We start from the raw sequence: 17,665 nt of genomic DNA, 5'->3' as shown, positions 1-17,665 counted from the left end.
GGCCCCTGTCCGTGTCCTCTCAGCAGTACCTTACCTCGAGATCTGAACTGGTTAGGCATTCGAACCCGACGCTTCCTTGCCTATAAGGTCGGTTGGATCTTGAATTCACTTCTTGATTTACGAAATTTCATTTTGACGAGTCAATACTTTAAAATGGAAATAAGAAATTGTAATGGAGTAAAAGAAGAAAGGACTAAGCAAGTCCAATGAGAATAAACTAAACACTCCTAGAATAATTGGCTATTAAGAGAGTTTTAAAAACTCTATTAATATTTAAATTTTCTTAAAAATTTCATCCGTAAACGTATAGGCATCTGTCTGAATCAGTAATGACTCACGGAATTCTCCTTTAATTTCTTTAGATTCTCCTCCCTATAATGTAGTTAGATCAGCGGTGGCTAACTAAGCCCGACAACTAGCTACATCTTTTTTCTTTAAAAAAAATATGATGCCTACCGGGCCGTGTCATGTTAGCAGTCATTATTACGACAAAAAAAAAAAAAAAGAAGGTCAAGAACGGAGGGATACTCTCGTCAATCAGTGTGATGGGGCAGATTTTTGCAAAATTTGTGAGCAATTGTGCAGCAATTTGTTTTTGCAGAATTTTGTCCCTGTCGGGTTGCGTCAGCTCGGTAGTAATGCCTTTTTTGTTTTTTTTTTTTTCAATGGCATTGGAATCTAGCCATTGAGAATAACGGCTAGACCTTCACCAAGGTTTAATCCTCGCCAATATGAGTAGGCGTTCAGCAAAGGTTACTCCGCCCCTCTCCTTATTTCCTCCTTATTTCCTCCTGTCATTGTCTTGGTTCTTTTTTGTCCCTCTTCCTCCGCTTCTCAATCTCCAATTCCGTCACTTATACAAAAGCCTTTAAATTTCACCATTTTACCATTTCACGTTATCAAATTTTCCTTCTTTTCTATTTTTTGCCTCTCTATTTTTATAATGCACAATAATGTTATATTTGTCAAACTATAGATTAGATTAATAATTACCTTTCATGCATGACTAGTTACTATCATATTTATTTCTACCTCCATTCTTATAACTACCCACTATCAAATAATAAATTATTTGTACATTTTATTTATGTAAATGTCAAATTTCTATATGTTTTATAAAAATATAAAATCAAATCCCATACAAAATAATTTTAGCAAATATCTTTCAAAGATTTTTAAATATTCATTTATTGTTGCACATTAAGCACTTTTATTTGGGAATGCATCTTCTTATAAATTGAATGAGATGTGACTTTTTTTATCTAAAATTTTTTCTTAGGATTGAACATAAAATAAAAATAATTGATTTAGCAAACAGATCTAAACATTTTTCTTACACTTGAACATAAAATAAAAAATGATTTATGAAAAAGGTTGCTGGTTTACTTCGCGTTAAAAAAAAAAAAAAAAAAAAAAAGCAGGCTGTCAGGCTTACAGATCGACAGCATTCTTGAAAAGTTCCCAGCAGGCCAACATTAAAAAAATATATATTCTGTTGTCAACCTGGCAACTTTTTAGAAAAATGTTTAGTTGGCTTTCGAACTGACTGATCCCGATAGTCAAGTATTTTTTTTTTAAACAAAATGTTGACTCTTTCTAACATTTTCTTACGAAAGTAAGAATTTCGATAAATAAATCTAATTCTCCACAGTAATTCCAAATAAATCTATAACAAAATGTTGGCTCAGTAGGCATAGTTTTATACCAGAATCATATTAAAACATTATTATTCTTGCTATTTTTTTTTCAATAATGAACAAAGGAATTAGCCTAGAAGCGAAATGGGGGTAGGTAACTGTTGTGACTAACCATCATGAATGCAATATAGCCCAGAATCGTTCGAGAGTAGTCCTCTCACATTGCTAAACAAGAGGTCTAGCAACAACCACGTAGCCAAGGAATAATCAAAGCCAAAACGATCCCGTTTCAATTAGTTAGGGTAATAAAAAAAATAAAAGTGAAACTCGGGGAAAAAATACCTATCATAATATTGAAAAAAACACCATTCTCTGTCTAGCTAGAAAAAACAAAAATCAGTACAGAGATAATCTTGCGTACATTAAAGTTTTGGGAGCGAGGAGGAATGTGTTGGAAAGAGATGTGTGGGGGTAATTTGAACTGAAGAAGGAAGGTGCACTTTGCTGTTCATTTTGTGGAATGGAGTCGCGACACCTTGTAACGGAATCTGTTGAAGTAACACATTCATTTTTTTTTTTTTTTTTTTTTTTTTTGAGTCTCACTAATTGAAAATAGGTTGTTTGTTTCGTGTTTATTCCCTTGCGACCTCATATCATAAATGTGGGTAGGCAGGCACCAATGGATGTTGGCGCAACTCTTATCATTTGCATCTCTTCGAAACCTATGAAAATGAAAAAGACAACGTTGGTTCGAACTTGATTAATCGTAGAGAGATGCGGGGGGACACTGAATTGAAGGTGGTCATCATCACAGATCATAAATGTGGGTAGGGTAGGGATAACCAAAACACGGTGGACATTATTGGTTCTTACACATGATGAATGTGGCTGGGGTAGGGAGAAGCAAACACGGTGGACGTAGAATTGAAGGCCCTTAGTTATCATAAAACGTAGGTAGGTATAGCGAGGGCCCAAAACACGGTGGACATTGAATTGAATTGAAGGCCCTCTGCCTGCGTCATCACACCGTCTGCTATTACAACTCTCAAATTTATTTCATTGAATAGCATCCACTTGCTGCTGCCAGTCGTGCGTTTTTATTTAACTACTGGGTCTCCTTTTTTCTTGAGTTTCCAGCAGAGGCAGACCCCAAAGATACTCCTCTTTTTTGTTGTTTTTGGGTGGCGAAATTGTCAGGCAACACTCAATTGCTGAAAGGAAGAAGAGGAGGAGATGGTGGGACCACTGAGGCCGCAGTTTGTTCTCTTTGGATCGTCGATTGTGCAGCTCAGCTTCTCCAATGAGGGTTGGGGCGCCACTCTCACTGATATTTACCCTCGCAAAGTAATTACTACTACTATTATTATTTTTTTCCCCCCAAAGTGAAATATTATTCTTCTCCAAAGTAAAGCTCATCTAATATTAATAATTTACATAATGATAAAATGGGGTTAGGGGATCTTCAAATTGCGGAGTGTGCGCTTCACAAACACACTGCAGTTTTCATTCAATTCAACCTTGTCATGTTTTATCCGTTTTTTTTTTTTAAAAATAGTTGGGGATGCTTTTGATCCTTTGCTGATCAGGTTTTTATATTTTCAGCTTATGATTTAAGATGATAAAAGTTCGATTGACTATATGTAAATGCAAATCTGGCATGTCTAAGCGCACTATATTCCTGGTGCACTGTGCATTATTCCATTTTTGCTAATATTATATTGCGAGTTTGATTTCATCTTTTTCATTTTTTTTGGTCGCATATATTGGAAGTTACGCTATATACGGTGTAATTTTTCAACTCGATCAACTTTGTCCAAATGAACGCCCATTTCGCTGACGCATTTGGGGCTTTGATTGGAGTCATGATGCAGTATTTTGAAAATTCTGCTACAGTCTAATGCAATCTCCTCGTCTACCATGTGGTCACTTGTAGGCAGACATTATATTGCGTGGATACTACGGGTGGAACTCACGACGTGCTCTCCAGGTCCTTGATCAAGTTTTTCCAAAGGTATTCCATGTTGTGCTGGGGTTCAAAGTTTCTGAAGATTATAATGTTGAACGCAGTGCATGCTACTACTACTTTGTTCGCACTGTTTTTGTGCCTTCCGGTTGAGAATTTTGATGGGGTGAAAAACTTATTATTAAAGATGCATCTGAGACAGTATCAGAACCACTGTTTTGAAACAATATGCTAGTCACTCTAATCCCTTGGATGCTCTGGCAGAATTAGAGCTTTGTAGGATTTTCCTTTTTTCAAGTCATTGATTCAGATGTCTTCTTCAACTTCCTCTTCTGGTGCTGTGCTTAATTCTGATAGCAATTGTTAATGTTACATGGTTGGTGACTTTGTTTGTTAAGTGAATGTGATGTCTATCAGGGCTTTGACAGTTGGTTTATGTTTGGCTGTTGCAGGATGCTGCTATTCAGCCTGCTTTGGTGATTGTCTACTTTGGTGGCAATGATTCAATCGGGCCTCACCCATCTGGACTGGGTCCCCATGTGCCACTTGCAGAATACGTTGAGAATATGAGAAAAATTGCGATTCATCTCAAGGTAACTTGATTGAGCAATGCATCTTTAAGAATGAGAACAATTTAGATATGTAAAGAGTCACTAAAGATTTACGCTTTAAGTTTTGCTACTTATTGGCAAGTTTCCATGGGCTGAACCTATTAAAGGTCTATCGGGATACAAAGTATTCAGACACAGACTTAACATAAAAAATGAATCAGATACCAGTGATTTTGGCAATATTCCTTGCTTCTGTTAATGAATCAGTCCTTTTCCATGGGGATTATGGTGAGCCAGTACACTCCATTTGCTATGCCAGTGTGTGAGGAAAACAATTACTATGATTTTCTGTCAATAGATAGATGACCCTTAAAATGTTTGTATTTCGATGTTCTATGGTTCTTATGAGAAGACAAAGATTACTTAAACAGGCCTAAATTCCCATTTCTGCCATAGGAGAGCAAACTTGATGACATTGCTTCATGAAGATACCAGTGATTTTTTCCACTCTCAGAGGAACGTGAATGAACGTATAGAAGCTTAAAGTTCCTCAATTTCCTTTTGATTCTAAGGTTCTTGTTATTGTCTCCAACAACCCCTTCCCCCCCCCCCCCCCCCTCTCTCCCCAAAAAAAAAAGAAAAAAAGAAAAACTAAGAATATGAGAAAAATTCCTCACTCCTATTATGCTGTTACGATCAGATTAATAATTGGAAAAACCGCAATACAAATTTCCATCGAAGGTCTTAATGTCAGTGGGTGCAGTAGCATGATGCCTGATGTGTATTTTCTTTTTGCCATCCTTTTTGGTTAATCTGTTAAAAAATTTGTGTACATCTCATTGCTAATATGGTATCTAAACGTCAGAGCCTTTCCGACTCAACCCGCTTAATCTTCCTCAGTTGTCCACCGGTCAATGAGGCCGTACTTCAAGCAAGCCACAAGTAATTTGATGCCAATCTCTTAGGTTTTGTTCCTTGTCATTGATTTCGTTTCCAAATTTCATGACTAGTCATTTAAGCCTTTTCTTCTTTCCGAACAGTCCTATGCTCAGTGAGATAGTTCGAACAAATGAGCTGTGCCAGAAGTATTCAGAAGCCTTAATTGAGTTATGCAAAGAGATGGGCTTAAAGGTTATTGATCTTTTCAATGCTATTCAGAAACGAGATGATTGGCTTACTGCTTGCTTCACGTAAGTTTGATTTTTACCCATTCTTTACATTCTCTTTCTTGGAGACATGAACAAGTAGGTACTGCATCCGGTACAATGCAGGAATTCAGGCTAGGAATTAGGACTAGTCGATATGCAGTTTTGCAATGATAACAATCCAGGAAAAGAAGGGCAATATAATCATCCGGAAGTATAATATGCTATCGAAACGCTAGTATATTTTATTCCACAATTGTATTCAATGCACATTTTTGCCTCCCGCAGGGATGGGGTTCACTTCTCCGCAGAAGGGAGTAACATAGTGGTGGAAGAGATACTGAAGGTGTTGAGGGAAGCTGATTGGGTGCCATCTCTCCACTGGAAATCCATGCCCGCAGAGTTTTCAGAGGGCTCACCATATGACCTCGTGGCCGCTGACGGAAAATCCACGATAAATGCATCTGAGTGGAACCACTGGGAAGGTCAATGGGAGTAGATTGTGCGTTAAGCTGTCGTCCCGCTGGAGTTGCTAAGCAAGATGTATGCTTCAGTTAAGAACTCAAAGCAGGGAAACTTCTTTTGCAGTTGCGAAGTGCTATTTTGTCGCTAAAATGTTTAATTTTACTTTTGGAAATTTTGCTGGTTGTCTCAGTTCATGTTGTTGTCATTTTTTTTTTTTTTTTTTAAATGAATAAATGCACGGAACGGTGGGAAAATTTTGGGTGTGGATTATGTAAAAGGCGGGTTTTTGTTTTTTGACAGATGATTTTCTTTCTTTGATCTTTGGGGTATTCAATCTGTTTTCTTGTCCAGATATCTATACTATATAATGGTAGAGTCTCGCCTTTGGTGCAAATAACTTATATCACTTAATTTTATGGTAAAAGTATCATTTAAAAGTATTCAATTTTTCTCTACCATGACTTTTTAAGTACTGTAGTTTATATGATATCCTCTCTTTTCTTCTACCATGATTTTGAATTCAACAACTTCCTTAAAAGAAGGTAAACAAAAAGGAGCAGATATTGTATATTTCTTTTAAATAAACAGATATATGTTCTCACGTGATTTCACGTATACTAGCTTTATCGTTAAAAGAAGCAAAAAAAAAAAAAAAAAAAAAGCAAGTATACATTTTTGAAATAAGCATTGTTTTTTTTTTTTGGGGGGTTACACTAAACAAAAGCAAACTGAAAACATAAACAGCACGAATGGCCAAAATTACTGTGAAAGATGGCGTGGCATGGATCGATGCTGATGATGACATTTATATGCCTTTTGAATGTTCTTGGCAAAAATGGATGTAAAGCAAAATATAGAATATGGAGGATCTATTTGCGTGTGTAGACTATTCTTTGGGATTACCTCGAGAAGCATTTTCATACTTTGCAGCTAACTTTTCTAACCGTCGTGTTTGTGAAAAAACATATTATAACTTATATCACCCAGAGAGAGAGAGAGACTTATATAATAGTTTCCTCTTTATATGTATATATATATACATATAATGTCAAGAGCATGACAGAAATGCCATTAGTTTAATTTTTTAATAGAAAAATTGTAGAATTTAAAAATTAGGAAGAGAGAAGGAATCTCTAATTTAACATTTCGTACACAATTATAGAAATGAAAACTAAGTTTATAGTGTGACATAAGATGTCAAAATTATATATTGTTATTGTACGTACTCTTAATTTAGTGTATTTTTCAACTGTACGCAACTATCTACGCTTTGAAATCCGTAGTTTTACTCGAACATTCCGTATTCGCGTAGGGGATCAAGGGCTGGTGCGGTGTACGAAACCAATAAAACAGGTCTATGAAATAAACGTAAACACTAAACCAAACTAACAAACACATGAAAAGAAGGGTAAATTCCATTTTGTCCCCTCGAACTATACCCAAAATCTCACTTCAGTTCCTAAACTTCAAAATGGGACATTTAAATCCTTAGACTATATAATCTGTCCCACTTTACTCCAAATTTTGATGGAATGCACAAAACCTAACAGAATAGTTGCCAATTCTGTTAGTTATTATTATAATTTAATTAACCAAATCTAAGAGGATATAAATGTAATTTCATAAAATCCAAAGCTTTTGAGACACTCCAAATCTTTAAAAATCATTCACCCACCTACTTTCTCTTCCTCCCTAACTCCTCCTTCATCCCAGCCACACACCGCCCATGCCACCCATTACCACCGTTTGCTGCTAGAAGCTTTGTTCCTGTCTTGACTCGCAACCTTCCATTTGTTAATTCTTGTGACATAATCACAAAAAAAAATTAAATATCAGAAACCAAATCAAAATCAACAAAATTTTACAAGAAAGCGCCCGCGTTGCTCGTTACTGACAAGCAATTTCTGTCGACATAAGTTGGGCCAAAAAAATCTTTCAATATTCTTTACACAATACCTTGGGCATTGGCTGTGCCTTGCATAGCCCGAAATACTGAAATTTTGGCGCAGTCAATCAACGGTCGAGTTAGCACGTCGGGCGTAATTGAGTATATAACTGAAAAGAGTCACACATCACATGGATGAAGTTGCTGTTTTATATATAGTTAAAAAAAAAAATATCACTAATTATATCCTTGAGTTGAGTATCGTATCGTAACTAATTATATTATAGTTTGATTCAGCATAATAATCACGTCGTCTTTCCTATTATATCACTACTGCTTTCTCTTTCATTTTAGTATCACATATAATTAATACTAGTATATATATTATCCTCCTCGTCCTCGTCCTCCTCGTCCTCCGGAGTGTGGTATGGAGTATGGACGCTACTACAGTTATGATTTACCCGCTGGTGTCTGCTTCCATTTGTCTTGTCCTCCACTCAACCACGAGTCGACGACTAGACCACAAGACCAATAAAATAAAATAGACCTCCGGAAAGGAAAGGGAAGCTCTCCCAGTCCCAATCTTTTATTTATTTGATCTTGAAACTGGGGGGTACTGGGAAAACCGGAAAAGAAAGAAAAAAATAATGGAGACGTATTGGTTCATCATCGTCGTCTCCCTCTGCATCTCTGCAATCCTTAAATCCCTCTTTACCCTGCTCTCCTCCTCTAACAACACCCAAGACAAGCTCCCTCCGGGACCCTACACCATCCCATTCATCGGCAGCTTCTTATGGCTCCGCATGTCCTTCGCCGATATAGAACCCGTCCTTCAAAGATTGAAAGCCAAGTACGGCCCCCTCATCTCTCTCACAATCGGGTCTCGCCCCTCCATATTCGTCGCAAGCCACTCCTTGGCCCACAGAGCCCTTGTCCAGAACGGCGCTGTCTTCTCCGACCGCCCAAAATCTCTTCCCACCGCCAAAATCTTCAACAGCAACCAGCATAACATCAGCTCCGCCCGTTACGGCCCCACCTGGCGCCTTCTCCGCCGAAACCTCACTTCCGAGATTCTCCACCCGTCTCGGGTCAAGTCATACACCCGGGCCCGCCGCTGGGTCTTAGGCATCCTCTTCCAGCGATTTCTCGACCAAAATCATGCTGCTGACGAGCCCGCCAATATGGACAGGACGGTGGTCGATCATTTCCGCTACGCCATGTTCTGTCTGCTGTTGCTCATGTGCTTCGGGGACAAGCTCACAGAGAGACAAATTCAGGAGGTTGAGAGTTTGCTGCATCGGGCGCTGCTGAGTTTTGGCCGCTACAATATTCTCAATTTCTTGCCTAGATTGGGCAAGATTCTGTTTCGCAACCAATGGAAGGAGCTTCTGAAATTACGGGAAGATCAAGAAAATTTGCTGCTTCCTTTGATTAGAGCCCGAATTGAAGCAAAACGACAGCGGCGTAACGAAACTAACGATGATGATAAAGAAGAAGAGGAGGAGGAGGAAGAAGTGGTGGCATATGTGGATACCCTGGTGGGCTTGAAATTGCCGGACGAGAAAAGGGAACTTAGTGAGGGGGAGATGGTGACCCTGTGTTCCGAATTTCTGAATGCGGGCACTGATACTACGTCTACTGCGCTGCAGTGGATTATGGCCAACTTGGTGAAGTACCCTGCCGTTCAGAACAAGCTTTACAGAGAGATAGTGGAGGTTGTCGGCCCGCCACCACCTTTGTCTTTGTCATCGTCATCGTCATCGTCGTCGTCCGGGGACGGTTTGAAGGAGACGGAGGAGGTGAAGGAAGAGGACTTACAGAAAATACCTTACCTCAAAGCAGTGGTGCTGGAGGGGCTCAGGCGTCACCCTCCTGGGCACTTTGTCCTGCCCCATTCGGTCACTGAAGCTGTGGAGTTGGAGGGTTATGTAGTTCCCAAGAATGCTACTGTGAATTTCATGGTGGCTGAGATGGGCTGGGACCCGAAAGTGTGGGAAAGTCCTATGGAATTCAGGCCTGAGAGATTTTTAGAGGAAAAAATGGCCGGGGACAACAGCGAAGGTCAGCTGTTCGATGTTACTGGGAGTAAAGAGATAAAGATGATGCCATTTGGCGCTGGAAGGAGAGTATGTCCTGGCTCGAACCTGGCTCTGTTGCATTTGGAGTACTTCGTGGCTAATTTGATTTGGCATTTCGAGTGGAGAGCTGTTGACGGTGACGATGTTGATCTCTCGGAAAAGCAAGAATTTACCGTCGTCATGAAAAATCCACTGCGGGCGAACATCTCCCCCAGAGTTAAATCCACTTGATTTGTCTCTCTCCCCTTTGGGTTAGAACACACTACTACTACTACTACTACTACTACTACTACTTTGAACTAGGAGAAAAATCTACTTTGAAGATATTCCTATCCTAATTAAGAGCAGCAGCGAAAGGGGGTTGGGTTTAGCTGTGAACAAAGCTGTTAGTAAGATATCTGGACAAAGCTATGTGTTGTGTGTCTTCTTGTATGTATGCATAAAGTTCCTGCTAGTTTCTGTTTTCTTGGTAGAGTTACTGCGCGCGTTATGTTTGAGACAGATTGTAGAAGCTTTTCTTGGTACATGAACTTGCTTTTGATTTTACATGTCCATATTCCTCTACCCTAAAATGGAACAACTAAATTCAAGTTTTACACACGAGGGATTTCCGTGCTTGCACTCTGCTTCTCCTTTTGACTCTGTTTCCATTCACATTCTTTTTTTTTTTTTTTCCAAATAAACACACACATTTAATTAAACTAAGCACGAGAGATTAACGGATAAATCGACTCGATAAACAAGCAATTTAAAAGGGATCCACGGAACAACCCGTGTTTCCATTCACATTCGAATAAGAGCCTTTTCTAGCAACACGTCTAATCTTCCTCACTTGCCTGCCGGTTGCTGATTGATAGATGCTTCACTTCACACGGTTAAAGACTTTGAGACACGAAACAGCAAATATCGTGGCATGCTCTTGACTTTTAGGTTCATTTCTATGCTCCCAAGTCGGGTCTTTCTTCCTTTGTGTCCAATTTTTATTTTTTTCAAGTAGCTCAAACCATGCCCAACTTTTCCTCTTCCAAAGCAAATTAAATAAATATCTCACGAAGGCTAAAGTTCCCTCACACTCCCACTTGCTCCTATGATGTGAAAATTAATAGAAGTCGTTCGCCCTAAAAAGTCAAACTTGATAAGTAGGGGTTTTTTGTAAAAAAAAAAAAAATATATATATATATATATATATTTTTTTTAATAATTTGATATATATATAAAATAAAAAATTAATTAAAAAATATGCTCAAATATCACCTATAAAGTCACGTACATATATACAAGCCAAACTATTGATGATTTGATGTTATTGATGAAGTCAAATCACTAACACGTTACGCCATGGGTTTACTAAGTCTTACCACTTCTACATATCCGATTAGTCAAATCAACTGGGCAGCAACCTAGTTATTATTTTCTTCAACGTGGCCAGGCCCGCTCTGTTGGAGCTGTGAAATTAGTAGGGTGTAGACTCGAATAATTACAGTGATGAAAAAAAAAAAAAACTTACACATATCCGAACAGGGTCAATGTGCGATTCAATTGGATTTATTATAATTATTACATTATTTGTAGATATTCGCCCATTATATTATTGTTATATTTATAAAATTATATTATAATATAATTGTAAGTTAAAAATTTATTCGTATACAATAATTGTATTCAGTAACAACACAAAATACGATAGTTTGTTTGGATTGTAAGTTATTTGAGATATTTTTACTGTAGCACTTTTTGTGACGTGATGTATGTGAGATAAAAAAATAATTGAGAAGGTAAAAAATGTGTATTAAAAATTGTAACGATGATATAAACAAATAAAATTGGGGAAATAATACTCAATCCAAACAAACCTAATTTACTGGCCAGTGTACGACTTCAAAAACATTTTGCCCAATCCGCATCGCGTCTCGCTGTCATAACATTACGCAATAGGTAGGTTTTTTCTTGCCGTTCTGAGGAAACGAATACGCAAGTTTAGTAGAAGCATTCAGCGCCACTCATGCATCACCAGTGGCACATTATAAATTATGCATAGATATTTATAGATATTTATATGTGTAAGGTTCTATTCCGCCGAAGCCACCATGGACGACGGCTCTCACGCCGACCACCATAACAATCTCCACCGCCGCACCACTCAAACCCTAACCAGAGCTCATGCTCTCACAACTACTGACTGCAACACCACCACCACCACGGCCAATCTCGTCAACCACTCCTATATGGAAGAGAAAGAAGGCGCCGGCGACGAATCCTTCGACGGCGGCAGCTCCCAGATGTGGACCGCTTTCACTGACAGCTTCCAACAGGTGCAGTCGGTTTTGGATCGGAACCGAGTTCTGATTCAGCAAGTGAACGACAATCATCAGTCCAAAATTCACGACAATTTGATTAAAAACGTTTCTCTCATTCAGGAAATTAATGGTAATATTAATAAAGTCGTTTCCCTCTATTCTGCTCTCTCCGTTAATTTTTCGAACATGTGTCAGCAGCAGATTAGTGGCAAAGAAGAAGCCGGAAAATCTGATAGCTGAAGAATTTTTTTGGAACAAAATTGAGTCCATCAACTTTGCAAGGGAATCACACAGTTTTATTATACTGCGCAAATGTTTTATTTTTGTTCTTTGTGCTAATCGTATCATTGTCTTGTGGAGAAATTTGGAAGTAAAAAGGTGTGTGATTGTTTTTCAGAAGCTAATATTTGTATTTTTATGTTTGTAGCTTTCAATAACAGCACAGCGTACCAGTTCTTTTTCTTTTTTCAAAAAAACTTTGAATGCGTGATTGAATTCAAAGCTCAGTATTAGAAGGAGAGGTGGCAAATCAACCCACTTAACTAGATTTACCCATACTCATCCATGAATAGATGAGTATGGGTATCTTAAATTTTTATATATGAGTATAAATGGGTTACCCAATAATACCCATTTATTAAATGGATATTATTGGGTAACCTATCAAACCTAATTAACCCATTTAAAATTCTCTTCCCCCCAAGTCTCTTCTTTTCCCCTACCTTTTTTTTTCTTCAAATTTTTCATTTTGTCATGATGTTAACATTATTATTATTATTTGTTGGTTTTATCTTATTATTTTATTTTTTCTTAGTTTGTTAACTTGCTAATTTTTTAGCATTATCAATTTATGATAAATTTTAGCCTATTTTCTTATCTTTATAAAATGAAATTTTAAATTTATATATGAAAAAAATGTTAGGGGTTCAAAATTTTTAGATTAAGTTTTATAGTACTTAATTCAAATTTTTATATTCGTATTATTCAATTATTAAATAATAGGTAATTTTGTGACATAGAGTATAAATGAAAAAAATTGGTAATTAAGTTTATTGAACATTATAAGTAAATATTTAAAACTAATGATGGGTACAAAGAGTGGTATAAATTGATAACTTAGTTTGCAAAAATGAATTTAAATGAGTTTGCAAAAAGTTAAAATAAATGAGTTATAAATGGGTAATTGGATTATCCAATTCATTTTTTGACTTACCCATTTATACCCATCTAATTAAATGGGTATAAATGAGTTGACTCACTTATACCCATTACTCATTTTACCCAACCCAAACCCGTCCAAGTCACCCATTTTGACACCTCTAATTAGAAGTGATGTCCTATGCGTGATTGAATGAGTGACCCCAAAAAAAAAAGGCCGATTTAGTAACAAATTGTTGCAGTAAAAGAATTGCCATAAACCCAGGTTTAATCAATGGAGAAAAAGGATTTAGAAGCAGATTTTGCATGGTAGAAATTGAAGACTAAGCCGATTTCCATGTCGAAACCGTCAATAAAAATCAGTTTTTGGCACAATTCGCCACCCCTATTTCCACTTAGCCGATTTGACATGCTTTCGGCCCGTTTGAGATGGATTTGCTGCCGGTATCATGTGTCTTGGTAAAAGCAACTCTCATCATGTTATACGTTACACCAGTAAAAATTTCTCGCTGGCTTGCCTTTTAAATATGCTGTCAGTGATTGTGCGCTGCTAAGGGGAGGAACAAGAATTGTTTTAGTCGCTTATACAAAAGCTTAACGTTGAGTCGGCCTCGAAGCTTTTTCAGTTAGTGGTAGAAGCTAGCATCCGCATTGGAAATGTTAAAAACTACAACAAAGCATGCTTCGAGCAAGCTTCCAACGGTATCACCAAGAAGGTTCCTAATGACAAACTTCACACAGTGTCTTTGGAAATTCAAGCGCAGTAGTATTACATAGGGCGTTTGCCAGTGAAAATCTTGCACAATGCGCAGAGACTTGGTGAAGTTGGAACGGTTCTTTTGAAGATCCAATGTAAGCTTCACACGGTACAAGTGCCTAAATTCTGTGTACGATTGTCCAGCATCAAGTTTCATGCTGCTATCGCAGGTCCTCATAATGTTAGCTCGCCGCTGTCTGTGATGATCACTTTGCTCTTGGGTGTTCCGCTCTGCCTCCCTTCTGCTTCGACCTTGTAGACAACATCCATACCAGAAAGCACTTTCCCAAACACAACATGACGCCCATCCAACCTTTAAGAAGAATTGAAAAGAATACTTTGTTAAACTTCAATAGCTCCAGAACTGAAAAGCAGATTTGGGGATATTAAAGAGGATATAAAATGGCAAACCACATTCCAGGATACCACGTTATAGTTCTCCCACAAAGGTCAGATGCTATAACCATTATGTACTTTGGATATGCTTAAACATGTAGTTACATATTTTTTAAGGCAGCATTTAGTGACGTGTTAGACACAGTATAAAGATCAAATGAGTTCCGTGCAAATTTTCACTAATGCTCTACTGAGTAACTGACAATTAGCAAGAACAGTTTACCAGCTAGTTATGACTGTTGTGATGAAAAATTGTGATCCATTTGTATCTGGTCCAGCATTTGCCATGGAGAGAAGTCCTGTTCCACAACAATGATATCAAACATTAATAAGCCAGGTGCTGCCGGCCTCATTTATTTGGAGTTTGTTCCAATTCTCAATAAAATCAGCTTCTGCTTTCACACATGCCAAAGAATGTTGCCACGTAATGCACTAAGAAAGTTTACCTGGGCCAGTGTGCTTCAGTTGAAAGTTTTCATCAGCAAAGTTATCACCATAGATTGATTCTCCACCGCGCCCATCACCACGGGTAAAGTCACCACCCTGAATCATAAAGCTTGGTATGATCCTATGGAATGAGCTTCCTTTATAATGCAGAGGCTTCCCACTCCGTCCAACCCCTTTTTCACCTGCAGAAGTTATTAGTACAAAATGCTTCTGTTCCTCCAAGACGATTAACAAATGCAAGAATAAGATTAAGCATCTTCCTTTCCAACACAAATTCTCAATAATTTTTTTTCATAAAGCATTTTAGACCATTTAACTTCTTGGTTAAAGGACAGTTTACTTCCCCTTCAATTTAGCCAATTGTCTTTCACCAATACATTCATCATAGTCCTTGTTAGTAATACATACAAGCCGGGGATGGGGGGGGGGGTTATTGAAATGACAAGCAGATGCGCAGAATCAGTTAAATCCTCATCTTAAGAAATAAAAAATGAAAAAGGAACACGAGTTACTTGGCTACCAGTGCAAAGAGCCCGAAAGTTTTCTGCAGGATAAACAAATAAATAAGTGGCTGTCAGGTGAACAAAAGCAATAAAACAAACCAAAAAGGAAAGTTAAGCTATAACACTCATACAAGCAAGTACTACCTGCTGTTTTTGGAACAACTTTTCCGAAAAGACCAATGACAATACGACCTGAAAGGAAACAGTAATGAATATATTGACATAACATTTTAAATCGTCAAATTTCAAAATAAAGGTCTATGTAAGCCTGATCTCCATTTCGAATACCCAAAAAGGGGGTGCCAAATCACACATGGACAAGTTTTTAAAGCAGCTTACTTATTATAGTACAAGATGGAAGGGGAAAAACCAGACTGGTTGGTGAGTTATAACAATTTCTCATAATAAGTATACATTTGTCAATGTTCCACCATGATTAGATAAATTTAATGCTTAATCACCATGACTCTCTTACAGGGTGTATGAGTTTCGGGGCATATAGAATTTGATGATCCTATACATGAAATGGTATTGCAACAGGAGAGAGCAGAACATTAAACAACGATATGTTCTCATTCATATAACAGATAAAGATAGGCCCCATCCAAAGTGATCTTGAACAAGCTCTTTCTCCAATATCATGTATACAACTGTGATGATGTGATACTTACACATGGTGGTTGCTTATACATTCGCACACTATTCAGTTATCAAAGTTTTATGTGTCAATACAAAAGAAACGGTTGACAGTAACTTGTCCGCCTCCTAGAACAAGAGTAAGACTAATTAGCTTTCTCAACGCAACAGGCTTCAAACGTGCCTATCTCAACTGAGAATTTGATTCTTCACTGAAGTAATGCTCCTCATGTTTAGATTAGGGCTCTAAATGACTCTCTTTTCTCTTTCTCTCATTTTTTCTTTTCCTTTTTTTGGGTTCCACTAGAGCACGTTGAAGGAGACATAACTTAAAGAATGAGAAAACACTAACATATCAAGGATAACATTACAACCAGAAAAATGAATTCCAAAATAGAAAGGCAAAGATGTTTAGAAACCTTTTTAACAGTTAATTCAAGCATCGATGAGTGCTTATAAGCTTCTATAACTTATTTCAAGTTTGTATCATGACATGCTACTGTACGAATATATTCGGTACTATCCTTTCTTCCAATTTTATTAGCCATTCAAAATGATGCCGGAAATTTTGACAATAAAACAAAAAAATTTCAATAATGAAAATAAAAACTGAAAAAAGATTGTATTAGCGCATACCAGCTGGTTTTCCATTAATTTGTAACTCAAAGTAGACCTTGTGAGTCACTTCTTCTTCATCCTCTAAATTTTTCGCCTAATAAGATTTTCAATCGGGAAATCAAACATTTCAAGCTTTAGCAGAGAAATAATTCTACGTAAAAATTCAGAAGAAAGAAAAGGTCAATAATTAAAAGTGAATGCCTACGATATTCAATAACTGTGAAGTGGGCTAGAGTTAGCTGACCTTTTCGGTAATCCGACTGCTTGCAAGTTCTTCAGGATGCTCTGAAGTGGCTCCTGGGTCGCCTAATCGGTTCTTGGAGAAACGGAAAAAAAAGCCAAAAATTAAATCGCGGTTTTACTGACTAGCGTAAGGGACGACACAACAGTGTGGTGGAGGAGTACAGACCAGAATGAGAGCTAGGCTTCCCAACAGAACCAGAGCCCAGAGAAGTACAGCGGGGAGCAGCTTCATGGCCGTCTAATCGATCTTTTTCCTTCCCCTTCCTGCAATGCCAGCCGAGAGACTTTGAGCCCTGGAGATTTGGAATGCGTACAAAATTGATCAAAATCCTTTTAATGTTCAAATTTTCAATTTAGTCCTTCAACTTAGACAAACTTTTGTCCTTAAGTTCTTAAGTATCGAATTGCAAAATTACTTTAGATGGTGGAATTTGTATTAACAAAAAAAAAAAAAAAACCTTCTCCTGCCACTATAAGGCAAAACTAATTTGACCTTGCAACTTCGATTAACACCAATACCTATTGTTGGACACTTATGATTTAATTACACATCACATCTGGATCGACTCACATTCAGCAAAATTTGAACCCAAAAGTCTTGTTTAGGACATCAACCTTTTACCACTAGTGTGTTTGGATGTGAGATCATTTATAAAAAAATATTTAGGATAACAATGTAATATTTTTTGTGATGTGATGGTATACATGATATTGATGGTCATGTTTTTTTATCTTTATATATATATATATATATATATAAATAGAGTTAGATCATGTTTGATAACTTAATTCAACACTTAAATTTAATGGATTCAGATCTTAACATATTCAAACCGTTTAATAACAAATGATCGAACGTTTGAATTAATTAAGCGGTACTGAATTT

The 17,665-nt window shown here is 37.4% G+C and overlaps 4 protein-coding genes across 4 annotated transcripts; 3 read left to right on the top strand and 1 right to left on the bottom strand.

Moving 5' to 3' along the window:
* Positions 1 to 2,543: 2,543 nt before the first annotated feature.
* LOC113725389 (GDSL esterase/lipase CPRD49-like) lies at positions 2,544 to 6,060 on the top strand. The gene is made up of 6 exons (XM_027248533.2): positions 2,544 to 2,981; positions 3,571 to 3,648; positions 4,053 to 4,193; positions 5,017 to 5,093; positions 5,192 to 5,341; positions 5,585 to 6,060. Exons 1-6 carry the CDS (start codon positions 2,871 to 2,873, stop codon positions 5,793 to 5,795), a joined length of 768 nt encoding a protein of 255 aa, XP_027104334.1. The 5' UTR covers positions 2,544 to 2,870; the 3' UTR covers positions 5,796 to 6,060.
* Positions 6,061 to 8,047: 1,987 nt separating this feature from the next.
* Positions 8,048 to 10,270, top strand: LOC113725388 (cytochrome P450 89A2). The gene has a single exon (XM_027248532.2). It carries the CDS (start codon positions 8,294 to 8,296, stop codon positions 9,953 to 9,955), a length of 1,662 nt encoding a protein of 553 aa, XP_027104333.1. The 5' UTR covers positions 8,048 to 8,293; the 3' UTR covers positions 9,956 to 10,270.
* A 1,370-nt stretch (positions 10,271 to 11,640) lies between these two features.
* Positions 11,641 to 12,420, top strand: LOC113721321 (protein EARLY FLOWERING 4). Its single transcript, XM_027245540.2, has one exon. It carries the CDS (start codon positions 11,812 to 11,814, stop codon positions 12,259 to 12,261), a length of 450 nt encoding a protein of 149 aa, XP_027101341.1. The 5' UTR covers positions 11,641 to 11,811; the 3' UTR covers positions 12,262 to 12,420.
* A 1,319-nt stretch (positions 12,421 to 13,739) lies between these two features.
* On the bottom strand, positions 13,740 to 17,097 carry LOC113725385 (peptidyl-prolyl cis-trans isomerase CYP19-4-like). The gene is made up of 8 exons (XM_027248530.2): positions 16,946 to 17,097; positions 16,781 to 16,852; positions 16,555 to 16,630; positions 15,427 to 15,474; positions 15,300 to 15,323; positions 14,779 to 14,961; positions 14,556 to 14,631; positions 13,740 to 14,249 (listed from the first exon to the last, which is right to left on the bottom strand). Exons 1-8 carry the CDS (start codon positions 17,009 to 17,011, stop codon positions 14,111 to 14,113), a joined length of 684 nt encoding a protein of 227 aa, XP_027104331.1. The 5' UTR covers positions 17,012 to 17,097; the 3' UTR covers positions 13,740 to 14,110.
* Between the last annotated feature and the right edge of the window lie 568 nt (positions 17,098 to 17,665).

This window comes from Coffea arabica, chromosome 2c (assembly GCF_036785885.1).
Source record: "Coffea arabica cultivar ET-39 chromosome 2c, Coffea Arabica ET-39 HiFi, whole genome shotgun sequence".
Classification (NCBI taxonomy): domain Eukaryota; kingdom Viridiplantae; phylum Streptophyta; class Magnoliopsida; order Gentianales; family Rubiaceae; genus Coffea; species Coffea arabica.
Note: the sequence above shows the minus strand (reverse complement) of the source record. Positions and strands in the feature narration are given on the sequence as shown.